This window comes from Strongylocentrotus purpuratus, unplaced genomic scaffold (genome assembly GCF_000002235.5).
Source record: "Strongylocentrotus purpuratus isolate Spur 01 unplaced genomic scaffold, Spur_5.0 spur5_scaffold_14, whole genome shotgun sequence".
Lineage (NCBI taxonomy): Eukaryota > Metazoa > Echinodermata > Echinoidea > Camarodonta > Strongylocentrotidae > Strongylocentrotus > Strongylocentrotus purpuratus.
In genome coordinates this window covers 37,148,257-37,173,533 of record NW_022145599.1, presented here as the reverse complement: position 1 = coordinate 37,173,533, position 25,277 = coordinate 37,148,257, and the positions used below count along the sequence as shown (strand labels likewise).

Here is a 25,277-nt window from a genome sequence, read left to right as displayed (position 1 = left end):
TACCAAGACTTGGCCACATTTCTTATCATTTTGATGATTCCAGAACCTTGCAATACACACAAATTCTTATATGCTAGATGATCAACCTTTTCTGGTCGGTTCCACACCGTTTCTTTCATAATGCAATCGCATGACCAGAACTCAACTTCATCTTTAAGCTTGCATGTTTGGTTTCGAACCGTAATATATTGCAAATTATATGCATTTTCAAAATGCTACTCGATAATGTAATTCAACACAGTCACACACAATTATGAGGTTTTATTATAGAAACATAATTAAACAATACTGACAGAAAGAGAAAGTGTCAGAGAGAGAACAAAATGAAGAGAGGGTGAGAGAGAGAGAGAGAGTATAAGGGAAATATAGATATTGAGAGAGAGAGAGAGACAGAGAGAGACAGAGACAGATAGAGAGAGAGAGAGAGGGGGTGAAATCACAAACAAAGAAGAAGGAAGAAATGCAGCAGAGGAGAGAGAGAGAGAGAGAGAGAAAGAGAGAGGGTAGCATGAGAAGAATGGAACAGATGGAACTGGGAAGACATGTAGAAGAAAAACGATGATGAAATTAAGATTACGAAGGAAAAGCGATTGGATGTAGTAACAAAGGAGGTTATTTTATATATATGTATATATATTATATATATATATATATATATATATAGGAAATTTCAGAGTGAATTTCAAAGTTTCCTTTACAGAGAAAAACGTTAACATTTTCCAAATATACATGAATAAGTTAATAACAGAATAGGTGCGTGAAAACTTTAAATCTGTATCAAAGAGATAAGATATACATGGTGGTAGGAACGTGTAACAAAGAGAGAAATGCATTAGTAAGTCAATTATTCACGGCTAACAAAAATAACAAACAACCAAATTTGCGTTTATGTCGTGGCTTTATTAACATTTTGAGATGGACGCTTATTTTGCACATTTTGATTTTCTGGGTGTCATAACAAAATAACACAGATATATTGAATCATAAAAAATGCTTACAAATGCAATGCTAGGCCCCCCGCCTATGAAATCGAGTGATGCCTAGGCTAAACGTATATACATTAAGTCATTATATCAGCCCCCCGCCTATAAAATCGAGTGATGCCTAAAGTTATGCTAGGCCCCCCCGCCTATGAAATCGAGTGATGCCTAGGCTAAACTTATATACATTAAGTCATTATATCAGCCCCCCGCCTATAAAATCGAGTGATGCCTAAAGTTATAGAATATAGATGTATATATATACCAGCCTCTCCGCCTGTAAGATCGGATGATGCAAATGCGGCAGAGTATAATAACACTTCATAAGTGCTAACACAAACATGTTCCAAATCGGTCAACATTTGGTTCAAAACGGGTAATGTGATAGGATGCCTAGCGTCTCTCCTTGATGTGTAGCCTCTTGTCGATGCCCTCGCGCTGTTGGAGTCTCTAAATTCTGACGAGCGAAGCGAGTCAGAGAGACCGAGGCGCTTGCGCGGAGGGCCTCTTGACAAGTGATCTGAATTTCTTATGTTTTACTTTGTTTGGCGAATATTCCGACCCAGCAGAGTTCGGTGAAAGTCATCCAATCAGAGAGAGCTACTATGACGTAATATCTACCGCTCCGTGCGAATTCCCTCCGTGAGAGCGAGACTGGCCGCCTAGTTGTAGTCTGCAAGCACAAACCCTGGTCAGTCGTACAAGAGAGTGTGCACTATAAGACTACCATATGCCACGTACTATAGCTGCTCCTGACCTATATTGGTACAACCAGTAGGTACCAGTAGATAGCTGGGCTAGGCTTCTCTCAAGGCACAATGATTTTTTGATAAAGTGTCAAATTAGGGCCTGTGCTTGCAGACTAGCCTAGTTGGGCAATCCCGAACACACACGTACACACACACAATCGCTGCGGTCTAGACATGCATAATTCAGTAGGAAATCGGGTCTCATGAATATATAATTCAGATCACTTGTCAAGAGGCCCTCCGCGCAAGCGCCTCGGTTTCTCTGACTCGCTTCGCTCGTCAGAATTTAGAGACTCCAACAGCGCGAGGGCATCGACAAGAGGCAAGCGCCTCGGTTTCTCTGACTCGCTTCGCTCGTCAGAATTTAGAGACTCCAACAGCGCGAGGGCATCGACAAGAGGCTACTTGATGTGCGGCGCTTGCATCCCTCGACTAATCGTACTGCTGACGAAAGGCGGAGGAGCGAGGCCCATGGGACGCAACCACCATCAACCACAATTCAGCATCCACGCTTGCCCAAGATCGCCCGGGCAGTCGCGCTTGCTTTAGCCTAAACTGTATGTCATACTCTCTCCACCCAAGGCCCCCAAATGCTCTAGAAGCGTGTCTAATCAAATCCATATATTTGATGAGCTCTCTGCTTCGCTCGATGTGCTTCTCCAAATAAATAGACACAAACACCAGGAACACGGATGTCCAATGCTCCACCGAAAATATGCCTTCATTCTTTGCCCGAGGTTGGAATTGCAACCAGAGCCCAGATTCAGACTGCCGCAGACTATAAATACGGCTTCACCTAGCTCTTGGGATGCCCCACTATCACTCCGTGCATAAGCATTCTGTTTGAGAAGCAAGGCTAAATCAATAAATTCACTCCTCCAAATTCTCTCCTTGAGCGACATTGCCACTTCGGAACCCAACGGATCAGCCGCGCTCATAAACGGCACCGGTGACCCCACCACGGAAGGGGGTACTGGCGGCGCAGTCCGCTCCGCCATATTACCCTCGCATGAAGCCTGCCCAACCGATTGAGCCTGCAATGAAATCTCCGATTGCTCCCTCACAGAGGGCACCGACTCTCGTGCGATAATCTCCGGCCATAATATGGCCGCGCGCCTACCAGTACTGATATCAGGTACATCATTGCCACTAGCTCTAGATCTACAAATGATGTTAGGGTTGAACTCACCGCCCTGATCGTCGGCGCCGCTGGGGCCCACTCCGACAGGCGTTGACGTTGCCTTCGCCCTTGCCCTCGGACTTTTCCTCGCCTGACTTGGGGGTAACGCTGCATCCGCTCTCGGATTCTCCGCCTGACTTGGAGGTAACGTTGCCCTGGGCGCCGTCTCGCCACCCCTCTTCCTCCCGGCCACGGATTTCTTCTTCGCTTTTGGCATGATCGCCAACGTACTCCTGCCAGTAGAGATGCGAACAAGGCCACTAACACTAACAGTTCAAGTTGATAATGAAATGGACTCTCCTTTCTAATCGGGCCCAACGACAAAGGCCAGCCCAAAACCCGAATATAATCCCGCTGGTCGCTCACGAAAAAAATAAATAATTCAGCGTTATAGACCCTATATCCAACTAATTATTCCAGTGCAGTGCTAACGTTAGTATTAATCCAAATCCTCTAATAATGTTTTAGACTCCGTAAATTTTTCTTCTTGTCCATTCAAAATGAAAGCCATAACTAGAATGAAAGCCCCTTCGTGCTATTTTTAATTTGCTGGCGGTATTTTCCGCGCTTGCTTGATAAGCGTACATACGCTTGTACATTTCCTTCCAATGTAATACAAAGTATTACATTTCCTAGCGCGTGAATTTCCCTCAAAAATGTAAACAACCTCTTGACCTACATTTTGTCAGCCTGTCAATAAACCATTTTAAATCGTTGTCTACTCTTTAAATTTTATTAAAACACGGGTTCATCCATTGACTATTGGCACAGCGTTGGGCAAAGTGTTGGAAAATATTGCCCAACCTTTTCACAGTGTAATACGATAACGGTATGAGTCAGATGTTTTAATTTTAATTTGGTCACTGGAATATGAGGTATCATTAACGTGAAAAAATAAAAATAGACTAAAAATAGACACATTATGTCTTCCAATACAGGTTTACAAGGCTATTAACCGAATTCACGATGGCGAACAGAAGACGGATATCATTCATAGTGATGGGTCTATTAATATTCATTCTTGTCACCTCGATTTGTGTGTGGTATGGAATGGAAAAAAATGCGCCTTCACAACACAACACAACTGCTTCGCCACAAAAAAGGATCTAGGTGCAAAGAAGAGTTCACCGTGTACCCATCCACTGAACCCTGTAGCTGGGACAGTCGACAGCATAGTTGAGTCAATAGGAAATATATCGAACAACTATGTGAGTCTTGTCCATTTCATCATCACCTTCGATACGGGCGATAAAGTACAACACAACCAAACTCTTTGGCATTGGGGGCTTGGCGGAAGAGGACAATTCATGCTCTCTCTCCCCTATGACAACTACTCCTTGTCATTTACTTCATTAAATTACGGGGTCCATACGGTCTCAATTACTCTGAACAGTAGTATTTTGGACAACGGGACCTATTCAGACATCTGCTTGGTGAATATTTTATTGTATATATCAAGACAAGTGAGATCGAGAGTACAAACACCTTATCCAGATGATATTGAGTATGACGTCATATGCAAAGAACTCAATGAATCTCGCCCATTCAACACAAAACTCATTCCTGGATACAGTCTATTTCAGTTGCAAGCAAGCACCTACTACAAATGTTGGAACATATCGGAAATAAACGTACCGAAGAATGACATTCATTGTATCATTGTAATACGAGCACTTTGTGTCACGTATCCGATTATCTTCTTAGCTGTTGCCTACAAAGTGCGGTGTATCTATGCAGGAGCCTTTAACCACCAACAAGATGAAGAGGAGAGTGTAAACATCTTACAGATAAACTCGACCCCTTCGTTGTTTGGTCCATACTCGCTCTTGGTTTACGCGATCCTTTTCTTTCTTCCATATCTTGTGTTTTTCTTCTGGCACGTCTTAATAAATGACGAATACAAGAATCGTAGCAACCAGCGTGGAGAAGAATTCCAGAGGGATACTTGGGTTTTCGATTTTATTGTAGCAAATATCTTATACCTTTTTGGACTATTAGTTTTATATATGTACATATCCTGGTCTAATAATGATGGCCATGTATTGGAGAAACCATACAACTGGGCAACTAAGAAGACAAGGATCGTGTGTTATGCCGTGGTGTTCATCTTTTGTTTCATGCGGTTATCTGCAACAATTATCCTGCTTGTAGAAATTGTTTTCTTCACTGTGATTGGAATCATCATAAATGTTACTTACGTGGGCCCTATTTGGATCAACGTCATCATTGCTGTGCTTTTTTTGATCGCGATCATTACACAATTCTTTGACAAATACCAGACCCTCTATAACAATATCTATTCCATTGGTAGAAAAGCCGACGATGAGAATACCTTCCCGATCAAAATCTTAGAGCAATTCCAAAATCTTGAAAATGGAGCTTCGCAGAGGCAGAGGCAATTCAGGATTAAGTCAAGTCTTCTGAAAGATATCGTAAAAAGCAGACTCCCTCTTTCTGGTCATCTTTTCAACGCAATCAAACATATCATAATCGGACTTGTGTTTATTGGTGGTGTTGCCGTGATTGTTTGCGTCATTGACCAAAATTTCCGTCCTTCATTAATCACGGCGTATGCGATCACAATAGTCTCACTTTTATCAGGAGCAGCAGGTGTATTGGGAGGGAATCCCCTGGCAGCAGGTGAAAAAGCGAAGAACAGAGCTCAAGATGAATTCATACAACTTGAAGCAGACCTCATACAATATGCTAACACAGGTCAGTATCTTAAACATATAAAGACGTATTACCCAATGCTGACGAGGCTTTATTGATATAATATACCGTGTGAGTCAAAAAAAAAGTTTACAACTAGAAAATGGCTAATTATTTTATAAATTATTATACATCTTAAGAATGAGTGTGTTATCCCAAATCATTTGGTATCACTTTTGTGTGATATGTGTTCACGCTTGGATGAACAGGCGGCATTGTTTGCGAGAGTGCAAAAATCGACTTGCGCCAAAGTGATGCCTACAGTATGTATTATGTTCGGATTAGCGGAGTGAGAGAATGAATTGACTGTATCAAATGAAATGCATTGCATATGCTTTTTGCAGAAGCAAAGTCACAAACACACACGCACGCGCGCACAAAACGTTGGTTGATATTTGATATTCGATATTAATGGGTGGCATGATCAATTTTGTTAGGGATGTTATTTGGATCTGCAAATACCAAATTTAATTCCCAAATCCCAATTGTTTTATTCAAACAATTTTGCACTCACGCAAACACATATCCCACAAAAGTGATACCAAATGATTCGGGGTAAAACACTTTTTCATAAGATGTATAATAATTTACTGTTCATAGATGATTTTAAAAATAATTAGTAATTTTCTAGTTGTAAACTTTTTTTGGGTCTCACACTGTATAGAGATATAGGATAGTCGATGATGTAATACCCGACCCGACGATGAAGTCACTTATTATCAATATCGTTAATACCAATGGTATTATGGTAACATTAACTGTTTATTATCATTATTTTCGTAAGCATATCATGCCCGAAGGCACACGGATTGCTTCTGGGAATGATAATACAGAACAAACATGTGTGACGTCACTGACGTGCATTCATTCCACTTTTGGATTTTAAAGAACTTCATATCATATCTTCTATTTTCGGTAGGCCTAATTGTTCCGGATGTTATGGAGTACAGTGTAGTTGTGATATCAGCGATCTAATTCATGCGTCATCTACAGATACAATGACGTATTTTCTTAGCTGTGTATAAATAAATACTACTGTTTAGATCACGATATATTATTATTAATCTTGATACATATACACAAGCACACACACACACACACACACACACTTATTCTTGTTAATATTCTGATCACCAACGAGCACAGTCATCCCTGAGGAAGGGGGAAACCACCGAAAATGTGGAAAATAAATTAGGTGGTTGCAGTGTGTGTGTATGTGTGAGTGTGTGTTTGTGTTTGTGTGTGTCTCTCTCTTTGTGCGTTTCATTATTATTTTCATTTATATTTAGTAATACTGTGTCTTATCATATCGAATTTCATTTACAGGTAAATTTCCACAACCAGAAGCTTCGCGTTGGAGGTCTTTCTGTAGACGTAAGTTTTCAAATGCTCCGGAACGGAATCAGGATGAGGAATACGAGATACTGGAAGGATCAACCGACTCCCACTTACAGCATAGTGTCTGATACAACGCCCTGCTGAAGAGGGTGCTGCATGGGTATAATGTTTGAGTTACATAATATTGCAAGACAGCCGCCAACTCAGCACTCCAGGTGGAAAAGTCGCTCCAAAGTGAACTAATGACATGCAAAGGTGACTCATCTGTAAACATTTGATACATCAACAAGATGCTCCTCATCGTAATTCATCTCTTCATTTTCGTTAAAGCACTCTAGAGGACGGTGGATGATGAGAGGCAACACCAGACAAAAAAGAGAGATCAAATAGATTTTGAAATCATTCAATATTCTTCTACTCTCTTTTTTTTCTAGTCATTTTTCTTCTTCTTTTAAAGACATAGGCACTTAATCTTAATGAACTTGGATTTTAAGAGGAACGTGCATACAGTCGAACAGATTACTAGTGCCGCTAGCATACTCACTGCATAGTTCGGGCAGAGGGTAGATGCTGCTCTTATTTCAAGTAGGGCAATATGATGCCCCAATGGCCCCTCCCAACAGAAAAAATGCCTGCATGTAATTATAACTCTGCTGTAAGATGTAAAATGATGCAAACATTTTGCTATCTCGTACTCTAAAATTCGAAGTTTTGACACTAAAAGATAAAAGTTTCATCACCTTTAGCCTATGAACAAAATGCTCGCGGACGTGGGTCTATTGGCTTTTTAAACAAGGATTCGAATATTGCAGGGCGTCTGACGTCCTCCTTCGGTACAAATCTTCATCAGCCTAATTTGTCTCTCCTGTTTATAATGTACAGTCAGAGTCCCTGGTTTTGAGAAAATTTGGTGCTTGGGATGGCATCGACCTGACGATGGGATCTGTTTCCGGGGCCCTAGCTGTGCAAGCTACATTAACAATATCCTGGTCAATGACTATGATTGTTTAAATAATGTTAAGGGGTCAAATCTAATGGACTTGGTAGGCTGACCACACACACGCATATCGCACAGGCTCTCAGGCTATCACTAGCGTCTTTGACATGTCTGAAGATATGGTATATTTGTTTATATTAATGTCAGATAATAACAAGTGCGAACATAAAAAACAATATGCGCGATTGTTTTTCATCGACTTTATTTCGCCCCAATAGGAAAAGTTTTAAAAGTATGAAGAATAAATACTTCCGTTTCATACATACTGGTTTATATCATAACATCAATATTATAATGATGATAATAGTAGTAAATGTTCTAATATTTTTGTTTACCCAGGGAAGCCTGAACAGAATCAATGCTGTTCATCCTGTGGACCCTGTGATTATTATTACCCAGCTATTATCAGGTACCCATTTACACCTGGGTAGAGAGTGGCAATAGGGATTAATGCCTTGCCAAAAGATGTTAGTGCCTGACTGGGACTCGAACCATTAACTCTTGAACCAAGAGTCAAATTAATGAACCACTACACCTTGACACCTCCACCTCCATCTGGTTTCATCAGAGTACTATCGAGATATATTCGATGACGGAGATATTTACACTATCAGGCACATACACATTGTGCGAGAGAGGGTTATGAGGCAAGATATTAAAGGAAAAAAAGAGAATGCATGGATATTCAAATAAATAAACACCGTAAAATATCCCCGTAGCAGGATTTTTTGTTTTAATACACAGACCATAAATAAGTTTGTAGTAAACATTCATTTGTCTTATGTCTTTTAAACAACATGTACTTTTTTCTGTCATTTTCAGAATATATGAAACGAGTATCAGATTCGATAATGAAGAAAGTTTATATTAACTTTTGAAATGTAATAATAGTGCCTTCGATAGTTCATACACATTCATCGGTCACACGTATTTATACGCGTGTAAATATATTCCATCAGAGTTATATTGTAATCCATAAAACTAACTTTGTTTATATTTGAACAAAGTAAGCGATTGTATATTTTTTTTCTTCATAATTTCATTACGCCCAAGATGGGAATACAACTGTTTCTACCCAGGCTAAAACAGATTACCGTTTCGCTAGCACACCAATCTACCATTAATATCAAATCAGATTAAACATGTTAATCAGATCGAACTACAATTCAAACATTCAATGTTGACTCCCCTTGATGAACGTGACTCTCAAATTCTTCTTTAATTTTTTTCGAACGTACGCCTGTTTTTCTCTTTTACTGTGGGACACATCAATCTTTCAAATATATATTTTCATTTACCCTTGTACCTTGTTCTCGTCATTTCTCACGTTTAACACTTTTAACCAAAAAACACGTACTAAGTTTTAAGAGGGGCGTACCATTACGAGCAACGCTTTTCAATAAGCCCCTCATTTTCACATGTCACATAAAGTCTTACCTTCAATAATGTTCAAACAGTCAAAGTTGTTTGATTGTCAGTAATGTACACAAACTACTGAAATATCAAAAATATTGTTTCATGATATGATATCCTCCATTTTGTTATATTGTTAGTTTTCTGCTTACATTCGAGCCCGTGAAAAAATTTTTTTTTACATGTATATACTCAGTTGACATGTTCAGACATGACCTGTTCAACATAATACATACTTTTATAGGTTCATATTCGTCTAAGTAAACTAAGTCAGTAGTGTATCAAAACTAATGCATTGCTTATAACATTGTTTCCAGATATATATAATATCCTCAATGTTGTTATATTGTTAGTTTTCTGCATACTTTCGAGCATGTAAAGGATAAAAGATTATTTTTTCCACGTATATACTCAGTTGACATGTTAAGACGTGACCTTTTCTAGTTTTATGCATACATTCGAGCATGTGAAGAATAAAAGAAAAAACACATTTACATGTATATACTCAGTTGACATGTACAAACATGACCTGTTCAGTTTCACACTTTTAAACTAAGTCAGTAATGTATACAATCTACTGCAATGTTTATAATACTGTTTCCAGATATAACATTTTCCATTTTGATATATTGTTTTTTTTCTTGATACATTCGAGCATGTAAAATAAATATATACTTATATACATGTTAATATACATGTTCTCAGTAGACATGTTCAGGAATGACCTGTTCAACATTCAATGTACACACTTGTATAGGTGCATTATCTTCAAAGTAAACTAACAACCCCAAACGATTCTAACGTGTAAAATCTAAATATCAAGTTAGTAATTTACTGTTGTTCAAATGATGGCCATCTCCGCATATTTTCTATCCCCTTAGCCCTAATGAGGCAATGCCCCCCCCCCCCCCTCCGCAATTTGTCTAATTGCTGGGGAACGTATACGGATGACGCCCCGTCCCTTGCTGACCTTTTTCTTTCAAGTCTTGAGCATCTTTTAAAACAATTTTTTGAAAATCGGACGAACAGTTACAAAGTCACGTGACCTTTTGTTTTTGCATGTCAGTCCGAAAATCGCTCATTTTCGTGATTTGTGTACAAAAGATATGGAAATATCATTTTTCCTGAAAAGAGATAAAACATTAGTTATTTGGTCTTGTTTAAAGTTTAGGTGTTTGTTTTGGGGGTCATAATAGTTGAATTGTAATTAGAAATGAAACAAACAACAAGAACAATAAAATACATAAAAATGTATCAAAACAAGAGATAACATAAAGAATAACTTATTGTTATTCCAAATGGTCTAACAAATATATTAGTGAAAAAAATGCTCAAATATGAAGAATATATGATGTATGGGTAAAAATGTGAATTGTATGACCTTATTTGCAAAAATTACCATAAATATGCAAATAAGTGGATTTTTCAAAGAATTGAATTTACCATAGTAGTCTTTACACTTCACTTGTATGCAAATTTTCGCAGCGATTATGAAACAGCCGAGATCTTAGGGGGGCGTAATACTGGTGAAAGAAAATTTCAAATTGAAAAATGTCGAGAAAATTTGACTAAAATTGCTTTTCTAAATTGGCCACAAAAGTTGTTTCTTCAATATAAGATGCCAATTGTTTTTAAAGAAAATTTCGAAAACTGCTTAAATTAGTTTGACTGATATCTCACAATTAAAATGTCATAAGACATGGAAATTTAACATTCTAGAATTTCCCTGATTTAGTTTCCTAATATAGGGCGAATCTAGACTTTGTAAAAGTCGCTAATGGAAGTAGGGGCAGTATGGGGTCTCATATCTCCTGTATCCGCATATAAAACGATCATAAAGATATGATATCAAAATTGTGGGAAAGAATAGCACTTCCACAGTGTTCCAGTTGCAGATAAAGCTAAACTGAGAATATTGTCAGAACAGTCACGTAACTGTCTCAGATTTTACCGGACTTGAAGGCCAAGGCCTACTTTTTTTTATTCAAAAAGAAAAATAATGTACAGTGATGATTTAAGATTTAAGGTTTCAAGCAGGTTTTTTCATTTTACTTGTTTTCAGTTCAAGCGACATAATCGGTAATGATTAAATTGTGATATACACTTTTCTTTGCTAACTCATTAATGTTTTCTCAAACATTCTCGTCTCATTGCTATCATCACCCTCGTCGTTCTGCACATTATTTGTAATCACCTCACTTATTGAGGGAATCATCGTTCAGCTCGTGGTTGATCTGCTCCCTGCTCTCGTAAACACCCTTTGAATATTTACATCAATTGTTCCTTTAGTTAATCCTTTGTAAACCAACTCATAGTTAGTAGTCAGGTTTTCAACAAAGCTATAATTTTGTTGATCTGATGAATTCATCGTCCCCTCCTAATCCATCTCTGATGCTGCTCTCCAGTTCACAGCCTTTCAGGCATACCATTTAGATCGAACATGAAACGTATCAAGTAGATCCATCATTTTCCGATGAAGGTTTCTGTCTAAATGCAAACTTCAAAGGCTTACAATATTCCCGTTTCGATGAATCTGTAAATTCTTCTTCAATTGTACATTGTCATTCTTAATTCGACAGTACAATACCGCAAAAGCAATAGCGAGCATCACAAACACCAGTAGAAAAACAACCAGTGTTATTTTAAGAATATATTGAAGGTCCATGTCGGTAGACTGGAGATGAATAGGACTTGGTAAGAGTGTTGTCATTTTTTCGGAGAATGTTGCCAGTACTTTAGAAGAGGTTGTCATGCCTTTGGGATAGGTCGATTGAGATGTCGTTGTGAGCTTTGAAGTTTGAGACGATTCATACATAAATCCCTTTAATCTGTCAAAATCTGTGGGAAGATATAAAAACATAAAAGAGAATGTGAATAGACATGTATTCCTTAAGCAAATACTTCAGATAGAATTAATTTGTTTACGTATTAAGTGTCTCGATTTGGATAATTATGTATCATGCATTATATTGTTGTAATTTGTAGGTTAACATTACTTTGTATTTTCTTTTTTTTACGCGCTTAGAAAGTTTGTATTAAACGCTCTATAAATGTAATATATTATTATCATTATTATTAATAACAGAGATTAATGTTCACAGTCATTTGACTACAAAATACAAATGTTATCATTACACTTCTTAGTACGTAGAGAGTTTGATTTCACAAAGATTTTACAGAATTAAGGGATTTAAAAAAAAAAATCATTTCACTACATACACTTTGTCAATTTGTTGATTGTGGTTGTTATTATTTACAGTATTCATTTGCTTACAATATTACTGTTGAGCTTTATGCTTTCATTATGTTGTTCAAATACAAAGTGGGACCTCTTCATGATCTCACCCCATTTACATTTGCATTCATTTTACAATGTTATAATTTTTTCATAATTTTCTCATGTGTCCCCCCCCCCCCGAAAAAAAAAATCCAAGATCGGTTGAACTTTTTTAGACCCCTCCCCAGGACGTCGATCGATTACATGTATGTGCCCCCCCCCCCCCAACATCAAACTCTGGCTACGTGCCTGCTAATAGGGCCCTGGTATAGATATTGATCTTAATGAGAGAAAACTGGAAGGTACACTCTAAAGAAAAGATACCCAATATTGGGTAAAATGTTACACTTTACGAGGGTAAAAAGGGAACATGCATGTTTGTTGGGTAAAATTTGACACAGGGGTGGTTGGGTAAAAATTTACCCAGCAAAAGTTTAATATCTTACCCAACTGCTTGCTTACTTACGACCCATTGTAAAAGGTAAAATGTTACCCAACGACAACCATGTTCCCTTTTTGACACAACATTGGGTAATTCTTACCCAACTCATCCTGGGTACTCGTTTACCTTGTTCTTGTGTATCTTTTTACCCAAAAGTTGGGTAAAATTTTAACCCAACCTTATTGTATGATTTTTTATTTTTACACAGACTTGGGTAAAAACTAAAATTTGTCCGAGGAGTTGGCTGGAAAGGTACATGTTATATGTACATGTAGTGTAGTGTATAAGTAGCAGACCTCTCTCTCTCTCTCTCTCTTGGCTATAGACAGTCTTTCGCTTGGCGTGTTCGCAGAAGGTGACTGCATCACAAATGACATTCTCCATACGAATAATGTATTGTCCAGAATTATGAGAAATTTCATGTCCATATTGAGAAGATTTACACGCATTCATGCAAATAAATGCTGCGGAAAGACACAAGTGCATGATCGTAGTCTATTTCGAACAAATTCGTCCATCTTCTGTCGATCTTGAACACTATTAATTCGACGAACAGCTGATTCGGAACGACCGACCACGCTAGCGCTTCAATCATAGTTTTTAACATCAGTTGTGTCATAATATCAAACGTTTAGGTGTCAAAACTTGTGTTTACCCAACGCATGGTTCAAATATTAATCTGCATCTTTACTTTCTTACCCCAGAAATACGCACAGTCGAATGTTGATATGACACTATGGCAAGTGTAATGACATTTCGAAGGGACTTGGTGTTTGGCACAAGGTTGGGTAATACTTTGCCCAACTTTTTTAAACAGCGATTTTGCACAGCAAAATTTTGCACTCTATTTTTAGAGTGTACCCAAATGGAGCACCATATTTTTTAGGTGAAAACACATTCTCGCGACTGACAAATAAATCACATTCATTTCCTCTCTTAAAATGATCGAGTGTTGTGTTTGATTGTTAATTATTGTAAAAGAAAAGAATAAGGAATGCAAGGTGGTCTTATATTTATAGACAGTGTACTATGGAAACAAACGTTGAAGTTTCATGAAACCGCTCAAATTAATCTGTTTCTCACTGAAGAAATATCTCACCTGACATCTCGTCATGACTTCTCAGCTCTCCCTCTTCTTCGTCTTTTCCCTTAATCTGATCCATGAACGAGAATGAGGCTGCAAATCCTGCGTACTGCCCTGACTCATCTGTGCTGAATACCAAATAGAGCGAGCTGGAGTTTGATAGCACTGATACAGGAGCTTGACTATACCCACAGAGATACTCCAGTCTCAGTGCATCGGTGCTGTTACCATCAAAGATACTGAGACTATCAAAGTCACATGCTCCCTCTTCCATGTCTGGTTCGATTTGATAGGAGTCCATATGAAGTGCGACGACGAGGTTTGGTGGTGCCGTGATGGAGTAATGACAGCGGATATTGGGTGGATATGTCTGCCTGAGAGAGTAGAATCGTGGTGAGCTGATAGACCCAGGAGAAGCGATAAAACTCTGGTTACACAACCATCCTAGACCAAGGAGAACAATAGTTGAATATTTTAGATCAAATATATTATTATCCTGATCACATACATTTACATCTAACATATTCTTGTAACCTGCTTTAAATGTCTTCTAATATGGTCCTTCTTTAATTTAATTACTATTCTTCTTCACTTTATACTACTTATTTAGGCTACTCTTTTCTTTTTCCATTTAATTGTCCGATCTTCATCTCCATCTACTTCCGTTTTCCTATTCCTTTTCATTCTACATTTACATTTTTCTTCCCCAAATTCGAGTTGATCTAAATCAAAGCAATATAGATGATTCTATGACAAAGAATGAAAGAGCTTTAAGATGTTATCTCCATCTTAAACTTCAAAAGGCAAATCCACATAACAGTGGTAATCGTTGTTAGTACTTAAAACAATTGATTGAAGTATATTTACTTGCGTTATACTCCAACATAAATCCCGTCTCTATCAAATCCGTGGCGAAGTAAGTGATGAAAACTTCTGCCGAATCGACGTTGAACGTCTCCCCTACGACGAATTCGTTGAGACATCTAGCTGTCCCCACCTTACCACTACTTGCTGTGAAATTACCTCCACCATTGATTGAGAGCAGAGAGAAAGAGGACCAGTTACCACAATCAATTTGACCTTTGACAGCGAGCATCTTGAAGACGATGGTGTTGTAGTTGACTTCAGAGAGACGAATTGTCCAGGAGAGTGGAGAGGAGGAAGAGTTGGAGGAGGAGGAGAAGGAAGGAGAAGGGTTGAAGGAGTTTGCAGGGAGGTAAGAAGGAGACAAGATGACATCTGTACCTGATATGAACACGGCATTGTCTCCAGCTGTAGTGAAGGGAGACAATGAGTGAAATAGTCATTACATAATATGTCTTGGTTTGTGTTTTGCGGGAAAGAGAGGTGAACAAGAAAGGGAATAGGAAAAGGACGCGCATGCTAAACAAATCTAAGTATAAACAGAGCGACATAAAGAGTGTTGCAGAGAATGTAGTAAAAACAAAAACATCAAGAAGAAAGTGTAGGCATGATTAATAATGGTGACAATGAATAAAGTCGGTGTTATGTTAGTGAACATTATGAGAGACACCATTAAAATAGATCTGTATTTTTAAGATAAGGTGACTATAGACATAATATAATGTAGATTTCACTAACGGTAAAGCCACTTTCATCCTATTTTGTAATAATTATGGTAGCTATCATAGGTGCATGGGCACAGATTTTCCGGAACCTTTATTTCGACAATCGACATTACCTTAAAAGCCTGTATGAACTGAAATGCCAAGGATCTTCAAATAATAGGCCTAAAACTGCTTTAAATTTATTGAAGAAGACTATAATGACAATGGTAGAGAACATACCTGAAATATCCATCTTTCTGACAAACTGGTGAAAGTTTATTCTTTTTGACTCGGGTGTTGACAGATGAACCATCACCATGCCGGGTCCATCCATCAGACAATCATAAACGGGTTTGGTTTGATTCTTCACATCTATGATCATTCCTGCTATGTAGTATTCAAAGACACCACACGGGAAGTCCGCATCCAGGCACATTCTAGCACAGACGTGCATGTCAGGAACGTTTGTGATGATCACGGCTGATTCCCTTCTGGCCACACGGCGGTAGAAGAAGGGATCGAAAAGCTTTAAGACGCCATCTGTATCAATAAAATATGAATATGTTATTACCAGTACATCCATAATGATGAATACCATTTTAGTTTTTTGTCCTTGATTCACATTTGCATTTTGAGTACAATTAATGTAGTTTTCAAGGATTGACATAACTCTATGATAAATATTGTCTTGCTGCATCTAATTCGAATGGCAGTTGTGTAGCAACTAATGCATAGGGGCACGTGATCCCAATCGAATGGTGAAAAACTAAAACAGAGAAAGAGGCGTAAACAAAAAAAAGGATGATCGAGGCAATGTGAAAAGAAGATCATCTCTAGCATCACCCCCTCTAACATCCGCCCTTGTTCCTAGCATGTCAACCAAGCCCGATGACCCCTCCCCCCCCCCCCCCAACTCCCCCACAATGCCCACTTACGGGCTTCAAGAGCCCCTATCATCGCCTTTATACTATGGCTTTTTGGAATCTGGTATAAATAGACATTTAATTATAGTTGTCGTGTTAATAGTCGTTCCTTCGCTGAAATCTCAATCCAAGGGTTGAGGGTAGAAATCAAAGCTCGGCACTAACGTCCTTTCACAAGACACCAAGACACATGTGCCACTCTTCACCCAGGTGTAAATGAAAACATGGCTATTGCCGGGTTAATAATAATTGCAAGGTCCGCAGGAAGAGCAGTTTGGGTACTGAGGTGGCTACCCTGCGTATGTAAGACCACACTGTTTTTTATATTCATTTATTATTCTTAGTATGCCTGGTTAACAAGCGAGTGTTGTACATACCACAGAAAGTTTCGTCCGTTTCCAGTCTGCAGTCAGGAAACCCGTCACACTTGCCATAGTATGGAATACACCAACCTCCCTGGCAAGTGAAGTCATGTGACTCGCACGTCATCATCTCTTGGCGAATCAGGTGAAAAGTGAATGGAACATGTATTATAAATGTGCATACTTAATGATTTCGCAGTGGGTGCATGTTTCTGATTGCAGTTAGTAGAGCGTCTTTTACCTTAAAAATTGATATCCATTGCATGAACTTTGGAACCTGATATTTATCATAGTTTTGCTTTTTTGTTTAAAGTATGTTCCTTACAATCCTTGTTTCATATCTATTTTCGAGAGTTTTATTTGATATTGTGTTATAATTAACTATGATATTGATAGAATATCAACAACTCCATCAGGACCTAATTGAAGAAAGAGCTTTTACCAAGTGGGTTATCCCCTCGAGCTAATCACATTATTTTTACTGTAAAATATTCATGCTATTAATGTATTACATTAGGAAAATGATTTAAGAGAGAATCGAATCAAAATATAATATTTCAAAACATACATCTATAGTCTAATCGCATCTTACATGAAAATTTCATTTGTTACATAACCTTTCACTCATGAGTGAAAGTTTGAGTATTTACTACGAAACCATAATACATGGGTGACAAAAGCAGTCTTGAATTATATGTGTTCAACCCGTAATTGCCAGAGCTAGCAGATATCTCCGATACAATTCTTAAAAATAGTGTTCGGTTACTTTTGTAGAATTGTATGAATAGTGAGAAAGCGTTTTTAGTCACCATGTTAGATACTACTCTTCGTTGCCCTTAGATGCGATTCGGATTAAGACATGCTTCCTAGATATACTCTAATCTTAAGCGGATGTGATTCGTATATATTCCGTTTAAATGCGTTTTACTCTGCGTACGGGACATTAATTGCGTTACTTCCGCACTTTTACCACGAAATGAACCATCAAGAATGCACTCTTCCAATGGCATCACGGCTGACTGTATCGAATCAGCTGACGGTAAGATGATACACACTTGTCAATAAGACATAGGCAATGATGACCGTTTTATGATAATTGAACATCCAGTATCTCTTTCAATTTTAAAGTCTATAAACAAAACCAACAATATTTTAGCAAAATTTGCATCCTTGTTTTGCAAATTAACAATGACAATTCTGCTTTTCGAGTCCTTAAATTCAGGAATAGCTACTATATACGTTTCTTATTTCGAGAAGAATGGCAAGATGAAAACACGTTAGCTAAACGCGCAGATACCTATTGCAAAGGCATAATGCACTATGTTAGAAGTGTTCTATTGTTGTTGTTGTTAGTATTATTAATATCGTTATTATTACTAGTATTATTTATTATTATCATCATTATCATTATCATTGACATTAATATCATTATTATTATTAACATTGATATTATTGTTATCATCATCATCCTCATCATCATTTTTATTAATGTTATCATTACTATTATTATCATAATTATCATTCAAAACAAGCGTGCTATTCTTACTTCTCTGTGGGACCCCTCCCTCAAAGATAGGATTAATCCAGTCCTGGTAGGCGATGATTTCTGAGGACACCCCCCTGAATCCTGGTACTGCGCACCCCACACCACCGATTATTACCCCTATTAGCCACCATTGGTCACCTAGTCTGGATACAGTAGGCCCTCCGCTGTCTCCCTTGGGGTTAATGATGAAAGCAATTATACAATAATAATAATATCAATAATCAGTTTTTATATAGCGCTTATTACAATCAATAAGCGCTTTCAAACTGGGAGATTATTACCCCGGCTTTAGCTGTTGAAAATATAATGCTGTTTATCACTGTTGATTCATAGAAGCCAATATGTAAACTCCACTGTGTAAATACTTGACAAGAGTTTATTTCCGTAGATTGTGCAATATTTAAACCCGATCAACTATTTCATACGCTGTACTTTATTTTGTGGTAAGGTAGTTGTCATCTCTTTGGAACAAAAAGGGCGTTGAGCCACACCCAAGCTATAACACAAAGTTAACGTCCTTTTGACTTCCAACATACGTTGTTTGTTCTTAAAACAGAAATAGAAATGTCAAAATAATAATTCCCAGGTTCAATGAGTTAGAAATTTTTCTCCTAAAAGAATTACTTTGTCAACTGAATCGTAAAATTCTAAACCGAAATGTGACCAATAGAAAGTTTGCTCAGCTATTGTTTGATTAATTTGGAAGAGAAAGAGTAAGAGATCAAAGAGCCTAATACATGCACACATTGTACCAAAGTGGCCTGTCTGTAAACATTCAAGTTCAGCTGTCCTCTCCGTTTTATCTTCAGGGCCCCGGGAGCTTTCTTATTTTTAACTTTGGGTGCCGATGGTAGAAAGGTATGTCCCGTCAAATGTAAAAATTACCACCTCTTTTTTTAAGCAAAATTATAATATTGATAAAATTTATCACTCTTTTCATCAACTTGTGAATGAATTATATTCCCTCGCCCAATATTCTGGACATAAATGAATTTGAACACTTGAGCTTGAAGCTTGAAAGACTCTTACGTAATTCTTTAATGTACCTGACATGAATCTTTGCCACCTTCCTTAGGTCCTGTACAGATCATATTATCACTGATATTGAATGGATAGTATTCTTCTTGACATAGTGTGTGGTTTACCAGAGGTACGGTCACTTCACGTAGTAACTGAGTTTGTCGACCTGTATTAAAATCAAAGAAAAATAGGATCAAAAATCATAAAAATGTGCTTGAACTAAGCTGTTTCGTTAGCTAATCATTTTGCCATTCCAAGCAAACATAAAGTCTGTGTAAACAGGTTAAATAAATAAACATTCTTCACCGGGGGGAGGGGTCGACAAGGGGGCACAGGGGCCCTGGTGCCCCCCCCCCCCCCGAAAAAGAGGGGAAGGGGAAGAAGAAATATGAAGAAGAAGAAAGGAAAGAAATGAAAGGAGGAATACCGAAAAGAGACAGAGAAAAGATGAACAAAATGGGAAAAGATCCAAGAAAAAAAAGAAGAAGAAGCAGGGGTACGTCATAACTGTTCTCAGCTTATCACAGAAATTTCAGACTTACCCCCCCCCCCCCCCAACCGTGAGGGAATCCTGGACCCGCCATTGGTTCGCAACAATATCGGTGTTTATTATTATGCATACAGGAAAATTGGAATGTTCATTGATGGGGCAATAACTGTGAATGTTCTTTGTTAACTTGCCCATGAGCTATATTCAGATTAGAGTACTCACCTCCTTGGAAGAGAGTACCCCATCCTGACATCGTAACGGCTATCCCAGGATAGAAAGCATCTCTCATATCCCTGGTGGGCAAACACGCGGTCGTGACGTAGTTCGTAAGATTCATGGGTCTACGGAGATGAATGAGTGCGATGTCCCAATCAGTATGTTCTCGATGGTAGTTCGGATGGAGGTAGATCTCATCAGCCTCCTCGTGTTGAACAGTGTTGGGATCGACATCGATGATGTCAGCTGTGCCCATCAAGGCAGAGTATACAGATCCGTCATTCATAATCTCACTGCAGCAGAAGAAAAGAAACTAGAACCTATTAGTGCCTTTATGGGAGTACCGTTAACATTCGTGCACAACATATTTCACAATCATCGAGTGTAATGTTGCTTTGAAAACTCACACAGCCCTTCGATTACTTTTCTTTGCTAGCGCTTAGAGACTTCAGTGGTAAGCGCTTTATAAGCACCGTTTTAATTTATGAATTTACTTATTTATTTATTCTTGTATACACTACCACAACTTGTTTTAATTTATTAATTAATTTATTTATCTATTCTTATATACACTACCACAACATGTATCGACATAAACCACAAGGAGACGATTCTTATGGAACTAGGAATTGACATTTTATCATTACATTCTAATGCCTGATTGCCAACCATGATACAATATGTACTACATCTAAGGTTAAAACAATTTTGTTCATCTCTTTTGTTGACGATATGCGTAACTTGTATTTCACCAAGGGGGCTTTAATATTAATCTCATTTAATTTCTTAAATATAAAAAGATATTCATTTGGTAACCATATTGTTGATAAAAACACGGTAATATGCTTTTAACACATCAGTGGGGGAATGTCGAGTAAGCTATACAATATAGGGAAACAATTTTCGGAGCAATATTGCAAACATATTCTTCATCCTTCTTTAACATAAATATTCCTGCGGGACACCTAATGGGCAGTGAGTGTGTCTTTTTACTCACAATCACATAAAAGCTCCTTTATTTATTACAGTTGAGTAACCAGACCATGAACACCCTGTCATGCACTATCTAATGTTAATTTATTTTGTAATAACGAAGGCGGGACATTAGAGGGCATTCTAGGTTCATGTTGTAATCAGACGTTCTTCATAACATATTAAAATCATACAGGGTTGCCCAAAAATGGTGAATTAGAATGAGGTTAGGAGAGCAGAGAAAGCAGGGAAGCTAAAATGAGAGAGGGTATAGGGGCAGAGAGAGAGAGAGGGGGGGGGGGTGAGAGAAGAAAGAAGAAACAAGACAGAGAAGAGTAAAGAGAGAGGGAGGAGAGAAAACGAATGAAATGAAGAGAGTACAGAGAGAGAGAGAGAGAGAGAGAGAGAGAGAGAAAATGTGGGAGGGAGAGACACCGAAAGTGAGAGTGAGAAAAGGGGAGATAATAAGAAAAGACAAAGGAAAAGGGAAATACGAGAGGAGAGTAAGGAGAGAGAGAGTGGGAAAAGAAAAAGATTGGGAATAGCGAGGGAGAAGATAACAAAAGAAGTATTTAAAGAAAAGAAAAATAATAAGAGAGAATAATAAGAGAGAGAGAGAGAGAGAGAGAGAGAAAGAGAGAGGGAATAAAAGCAGAACACAAGAGAACGCATAAATGACTTCTACACATTGTTCTGTTGTTTTTTTAATTTTTTTTTAATGAACATCAATGCAATTGTACTGATATACACAAATTTGAATCCAATGCGCAATACATGAAGAAGTTCACATTAAAGAACATTCGTAATAATTAGCAGATTCATTGATCCGGCCCAATTGTTATTTTCAGCAAGCCCTCTTCTTGAGAAGTGTTGCTAACTGAAATCTTCTCTCCCTATACGCATACACCCTATGAGCGATTACAAAGTACGGAGTACCAGGTGGGCGTGGTATCAGCTGTCCATGCACGTCACTGATTGGTGAATTAAAGTCATCACAGTCACGCCCATTCTGTGACGTCTGGTAATCACGAGTGATTTCGGGACTAGACTCCACCAATGGTGTGCGAGGTATGCTATGGGCGTGGTCGGTAGAGAAGAGATGTTCTCCCAAACTATGAATTGGTGTGTTTCTGTTGGTCGCAATTTCTACTCGCTCCTCCATCCTCCTAGCCAACAAGTCCTTCACCCTACCGGCAAGTGACTCGTGTTTCCTCTGGCTCTTGGTCAGCTCATCATCACCCTTTTCATCAACAACTCGTCTTGAGGAGTTCGTGTCTCGTCGTGATTGGTTCGTATCTCGTCGTGATGAGTTCGAATCTCGTCGTGACACGCTCGTGTCTCTGGTGGCAGTGGTTGAGGTATAAGGGAAGCGAGCTCGTGTTTCTGCGATGAAGTTCTGATAGTCTTGCTCGATATCAGCTAATGAATTAGCCATCGATAATTCGCTATCTTCCTTGTCATCAGAAGCACTAGAAGTAAACTGATGAGAGACTGGTTTTACACGCTGCAAATGAAAAGAAAACATAACGTAATGCAGTCTGATAACTATAACGAAAAGCTAAGACAACAAGGGGGAAAGGTAATGAGCTCTTGTTTGTCCAATTTAATCATGCATACATTTCGTGCTGTCATCTTCTATTTCAAAACTGATGTTTCAACCATTTCGAATCCCAGCTCTGCGGAGCTCGTTGATCTCATGATAAGCTCGTACAAACAACATACTCCTGGGTTTTATAGCTCCAAATCGATTCCACCTTCTTCCCCTCAATTACTGCATAATAAAACATAACGATGATGTCCGGAATGACATAAATGGGGGTAAGATGACTGTGTTGCATACCTTAATGTCTCCCAGCAAAGGTTTACGGCTCATGAAGAAAGTGTTTAGCGGTGTTTCAGCGATTAATCCCTGATGTTTAGCTGTAATTCCCACTGCACATTGTGGTTGGCCTTAGGATTTCGATAGGGAAAAAAAATAGATACAATAGTTTCTTTTCATAAATATTAAGAGTCTATATAAGGCATTTGCTAAGAACCCATAGGGCGCAAATTCGTTTTTAAAGTTCAAAAGATTATTATTTATTAATCCTTGTAGTACTTCTAAGATGGAATCAATGTTTAAAGTTTGACATGCTGGGATGACTTGTGTTGGATGTTTATACACAGTACCAATCAAAAAATAGGTTATTAACTTTCTCGCTTAGAGGAGACGATCAATCTTATTTGGCAAGAGTGAATTATGTCAGTTCTTAATCAATTACATGGATGCATTTCGAGAAAAGAAACACTAAACAGTTTATTCCTTACCCATTTGTGAGCTTTTCGTTTTGGATTTCTTCTTCCTTTCCTTATTTCCTATCCTATCCCCATCTTCTCTCACTCTCTCTCCAACATTTCCTCTTCTCCCAGACTCGATTGATTTGAGCACTGACTGAGGTTTTCTGCCATTGAGGTTTGGTCGGAGGAAAGCTGATGCGAGTTTATCAGACTCCATCTTCATGTTCCTCGCCATCTCTTCCATGGCTGCGTTTTCACAATCGATTCTTAATGAAGTCATATTTCTGTTTGAACAACAAACACAGTCATTTTGCTATTTCTTCAGTTTCAGTATAACAGAGCTTATCTAAGGAAACAAAACATAAAACGAGCTTACAAAAAAACAAACAAAATAGATAAATATGATATATTGAAAATGTTAATCAATTCGGAAAAGGATTAGTTAAATATGTTACTTCAAGATTGAGCGAAATAGAATTGCATTCTTGGCAGTACCGTCCATGACGAAAAAGAAAAAAATAATACACAAGCAAAAGCAAACAATCGAAAATCAACAGAATGTAGAAATATAAAATTTACCTCCGCTTTTGAAGAATGCTGAAAGCTAAAGCAAACAGATATCTGTTCCAAGACGATGATCGCCGACAGTCAGATAGCACTAAAAGTACGTCTGACAAAATCAAACTAAGTTTGAGAATGAACAGGTTGTGTTAGTATCCTCCCACTATTTTCTGTTGCGTAGGAACGCATATACCATGCTGCGCGTGGTGTGATGACATCATAATTACATGACGCGCATACTATGATTACGTCAACGCATGAACTAGGTCGAGCTAGATGAAATCTTGGTCTACGCGCGCTACACCACTACCACCACCACCACTAGCATCATGATCATCGTCATAAACATTCTTGTAATTCCTGCTATACAGTTGCTATTATCACCATCATCATAATCACCACCATCCACCATAGTCATTATAAATATCTTCTTAGCCATCATCATTTATTCATCATCATATGAACCTCATTACCATCATTACCATCATCACTATCATCCTAATTTCCACCACCACCCACCACCGTCTGATTGACTATCTGATCTGAACACCCTATAGAGCACCCTCACCATCATCACTACCATGTTGTTATCATAATCTTCACCATCACCACTATCACTGTGCGTCGGTGTACCTGTCATGCAATTATCATTATCATTATCATCATTATGTTGATAATATTCTACCCATAACCGTTACGAATTATTACAATATTCTTCAGTCTAGCAGTAAGTACCTCTCGGATGATATCGACTTACAATATAATACAATACAATAAAGTCATTTCTATAGCGCTCTTACAAACTATAACTGTTGTTTCACAGCGCTTAACATAAACATTATCGAAGAAGTTGTTGATCATGGTCAAAGAGGAGAGGAGATCATGGTCAGAGAGGACTTACATACAATGTGCAGCGGTGATGAGCCAATCAGGTGTGATTAAAGTTGCTCCACATATAGGACTGTTATGTTCCAGTAAGGATGCTATCCATGGCCATTCACCATGTTGAGCTAGCTGTCCACCTACTATAGATGGTTCAGGTTTGAGAGGAGCTCGCTGATATCCACAATTCGTATGATCTAAAGCCAAAGAAACAGGAGTATGATTAATTGAATTTTTTTGTAATCACGGTAAATATCTCACATCAGCCTAAAATACAGCTTTTCAGCC

General features: G+C 38.2%; 2 protein-coding genes across 2 annotated transcripts; both read right to left on the bottom strand.

Moving 5' to 3' along the window:
* Nucleotides 1-1,642: 1,642 nt before the first annotated feature.
* On the bottom strand, nt 1,643-16,697 carry LOC105445114. The gene is made up of 8 exons (XM_030985270.1): nt 16,676-16,697; nt 15,981-16,280; nt 15,040-15,444; nt 14,188-14,616; nt 12,104-12,207; nt 11,569-11,627; nt 2,919-3,142; nt 1,643-1,668 (listed from the first exon to the last, which is right to left on the bottom strand). Exons 1-8 carry the CDS (start codon nt 16,695-16,697, stop codon nt 1,643-1,645), a joined length of 1,569 nt encoding a protein of 522 aa, XP_030841130.1.
* A 2,911-nt stretch (nt 16,698-19,608) lies between these two features.
* LOC115923872 (coagulation factor IX-like) lies at nt 19,609-20,584 on the bottom strand. Its single transcript, XM_030985269.1, has 2 exons — nt 20,304-20,584; nt 19,609-19,757 (listed from the first exon to the last, which is right to left on the bottom strand). The coding sequence occupies exons 1-2, from the start codon at nt 20,581-20,583 to the stop codon at nt 19,609-19,611; spliced, it is 429 nt and encodes a 142-aa protein (XP_030841129.1). The 5' UTR covers nt 20,584.
* Nucleotides 20,585-25,277: the final 4,693 nt, after the last annotated feature.

Bases quoted from the DNA above. Each gene is read 5' to 3' on its own strand.
- LOC105445114 (XM_030985270.1), bottom strand. From the start codon at position 16,697: ATGATAGGGGCTCTTGAAGCCC. The intron at 14,617-15,039 runs GTAAATATACTT...TCCTTGGTCTAG, and splicing joins TATGTTGGAGTATAACGCAA to GATGGTTGTGTAACCAGAGT. The intron at 3,143-11,568 runs GTGAGGTGATTA...CTCTACTGGCAG, and splicing joins AACGATGATTCCCTCAATAA to GAGTACGTTGGCGATCATGC.
- LOC115923872 (XM_030985269.1), bottom strand. From the start codon at position 20,583: ATGAATGACGGATCTGTATACTCTGCCTTGATGGGCACAGCTGACATC. The intron at 19,758-20,303 runs GTGAGTACTCTA...ATTTTAATACAG, and splicing joins GGGTACTCTCTTCCAAGGAG to GTCGACAAACTCAGTTACTA.